Genomic DNA, 2,771 nt, shown 5'->3' on the forward strand with positions numbered 1-2,771 from the left:
ACCGCGGCGGGGAGCGGCTGTGCGGCCGGGTGCTGCTGGAGGCGGCGGCGCCCCTGCGGGTGAGAGCGCTGGAGGTGGCGGCACGCGGCGGGGCGGCGACGCACTGGCTCGAGGGCCGCAGCGTCGGTGTCAACGCGGTGTCCAGCGACTACGCTGCTGCCGAGACGTACCTGCGGCGGCGGCAGCTGCTGCTCCGAGGTGAGCCGCTCACTCCCCACGCCCCAGCCGGGGTCCCCTGGGACCCTCGCCCCAGATCTGGGTGCTCTCCTCCAGGGCCGGGAGAGTTTCAATTCGGAGGCTGTGTGGTCGGGTGACCCTTCTTAAGTAGTGGGAGGTCTTGCCCTCCCACAGGACATCTACCCACCTATCATGTCCCAAACCCCTTTTCCCAGGAACCTCGCTCAGGGTCTGGGCTCCCCCCTTTACAGAGCCCGGAAGCCTTCCACCTAAAGGCTATGCAGCGGGACTCCCTCCACCCTCCTCTGAGTTTGGAGAACCCACTGGGTGGAGTCCGGACATCCTCCTCTCTGGACCCCAGGATCTCCTTTTAACTCCAGACCTGGGGTCCCTGATTTCCCAGAGAAGACCCCCATCTCACGTGCCCTCCTTCAATTTACCCCCAGCGTTCCCAGGAACCAGTTCTAACCGGGGCTGGGAGTTCTGGTGATATTTGTAGGTAGGTTTGCCTCCCAGAGAAGGAGGAGACTTGGGGTGGGGGCAGACCAGGCTGGGCAGACTTTGGGCTCTGAACGTCTCAGCCCCCCACACTTAGTCCACACGGCCAGTCCAGAGCAGGCCAGGGAGGAGTCTGTGTCTCTGCGAGGAACTGTGTTTGCTGTGGAGGATGTCGGCCTCCTGGGTCAGCCCACCCTCTCCAGCTGAGCCCGACTTCACTACTCTTCTGTAAAATGGGCAGAGGAAAGAGGCAGCTTAGACCTGGTTTCCCAGCCACGGTCCCCTTTTCTCCAGCGCCCTCACAGCCGATGCTTTGCCCACAGTCTTCCAGTCTTGTCTCAACACCCCAGGCGCAGGCTCTCCTCTTTCTTTTTAATTTTTTAAACATTTTTATTATTGAGAGACAGCATGAACATGGGAGGGGCAGAGAGATGGGAGACACAGAATCTGAAGGAGGCTTCCGGCTCTACGCTGTCAGCACAGAGCCCAATACGGGGCTCAAACTCACAAACCATGAGATCATGACCTGAGCGGAAGTCGGGCGCTCAACTGACTTAACCACCCAGGCACCCCGGGCTCTCCCCTTTCTAGCTGTGGAAACCCAGACTTCAAGGGCCCCAGGGTAGGACAGGAAGGGGCCCCACGAGGCACTTCCCTTCCCCCGAGGCTCAAGGGAAATTGGGGCGGGTCTCACCCCCTGGTTCCACTTATCAGCTGCTTCATTAGACACTGGAGGGGTGAAGCTTGCTGGGTAGCCTCAGGTGAGGCCTGCCCTTCTCTGGGCCTCTGGGGACCCATCTGTGAAATGGACTCACCTTATCCCCCATTTTCTCCTGGGCTTACAGCCTCCAGGGGTCCAGTTGGCCCTGGGAGAAGGTACCAGCCCTTCATTTTAGTTTCAGAGTCTCCTCTTCCATGCAGCCCCCGAAGCTGATCACTTCGTCTACAGTCTCTGCCCCTCCCTTATGTACTGTTCTGACCCCAATGCCCGTATGGTCACGCCGACTGCAGGTTACCGTGTCCGGTTATGACTTCATCTCACTGGGGCTTCCGAGGCCTCAGGGGTGGTCCCAAGGGTAGTCTGAGGGCCCCTCAAAGGTGGCTGCTAGGGAAGGGAGGGGGTGGGTTTGAGCAGCTGCGCATCTCGCTGCCAGCAGAGGGCGCCAGCGCCCTGCAGATCGCCTCGAGGAAACGCCTGCCTTAGAAACTTCGCTGAAGGTTCTTCTCTGAGGAAACTGAGGCCCGGAGAGTAGTCAAACCGTCTCGAGGGCACACCGCAGCCCTGACCCTAGGGGTTCCTGGGACGTCCCCTTCACTCGGCTGTCTGGGAGGGGACTGGGACCCGGGGGGCCGGAGGGCTTGCCACGAGCGGGCACAGGGGCGACGCCTAGGGGGCCTGTAGGAGTTTGCTGGGGGCTGCAAACATCGAGTGTTGGCAACAGCCTGGGCAAAAGCGCTGAGGCGCGACTGAGTGGCGGCTTGTGGGGAGTGGGTTGATGACGTGGGAGCAAGGCTCTGGGAAGTGTCTAGCGTGGGCTACACAGTGATTTAGGCACAACACTCTGAGGTCAGGACTGATTTTTTTCCCCAGCTCTACAACCTGGGAACAGGTTCTGAGAGGTTGTCGCTAGCCCAGGGGTCCACGAGGGTAGAGGGCAGCAGCGGCGTTTGATATTTTGCTCCACGCCTGGGAGGAGCCACACCCCTCGCCGCACCATTGGTGCGTTCCTTTATGGAGGTGGGGCCGGTGTCTCGCCCCGCCCCTCCGACCCGCCTTGCCCGCCGTATAAAGGCAGCGCCGGCGCCCGGCGCACAGGAATATTTGGCCTGGTCCGCAAAGTGCGCTTGCGCGCTGTGGGCCGGATTGTGTTCTGAGGCTGTAGCCTCCGCACCTCGCGCCGCCGTGCCGCCGTGTCACGGGTTCGAGTCCAGGGCGTGTGCGTCGCGGGTTCGCATCCCGGGCGCGATGCTGTTCGACAAGGTGAAGGCGTTCGTGGTGCAGCTGGATGGCGCGAGCGCGGGCGCCGAGCCGGTTTTCAGCGGCGGCCAGGCCGTCGCCGGCCGAGTGCTGCTGGAGCTGGCGGGCCCGGCGCGCG

The 2,771-nt window shown here is 62.3% G+C and overlaps 1 protein-coding gene across 1 annotated transcript in view; it reads left to right on the forward strand.

Annotated features, from left to right (window-relative positions):
* The first annotated feature begins 1,173 nt into the window (after nt 1-1,173).
* Nucleotides 1,174-2,771, forward strand: part of ARRDC2 (arrestin domain containing 2) — a 5,731-nt gene continuing 4,133 nt past the window's right edge. Inside the window, exon 1 of the mRNA XM_029918940.1 lies at nt 1,174-2,769. Coding sequence (XP_029774800.1) covers nt 2,408-2,769 — 362 coding nt within the window. The 5' untranslated portion in view covers nt 1,174-2,407. The remainder of the gene's footprint in view (nt 2,770-2,771) is intronic.

The sequence above is a fragment of the Suricata suricatta genome, chromosome 12, assembly GCF_006229205.1.
Source record: "Suricata suricatta isolate VVHF042 chromosome 12, meerkat_22Aug2017_6uvM2_HiC, whole genome shotgun sequence".
NCBI classification, from domain to species: Eukaryota; Metazoa; Chordata; class Mammalia; order Carnivora; family Herpestidae; genus Suricata; species Suricata suricatta.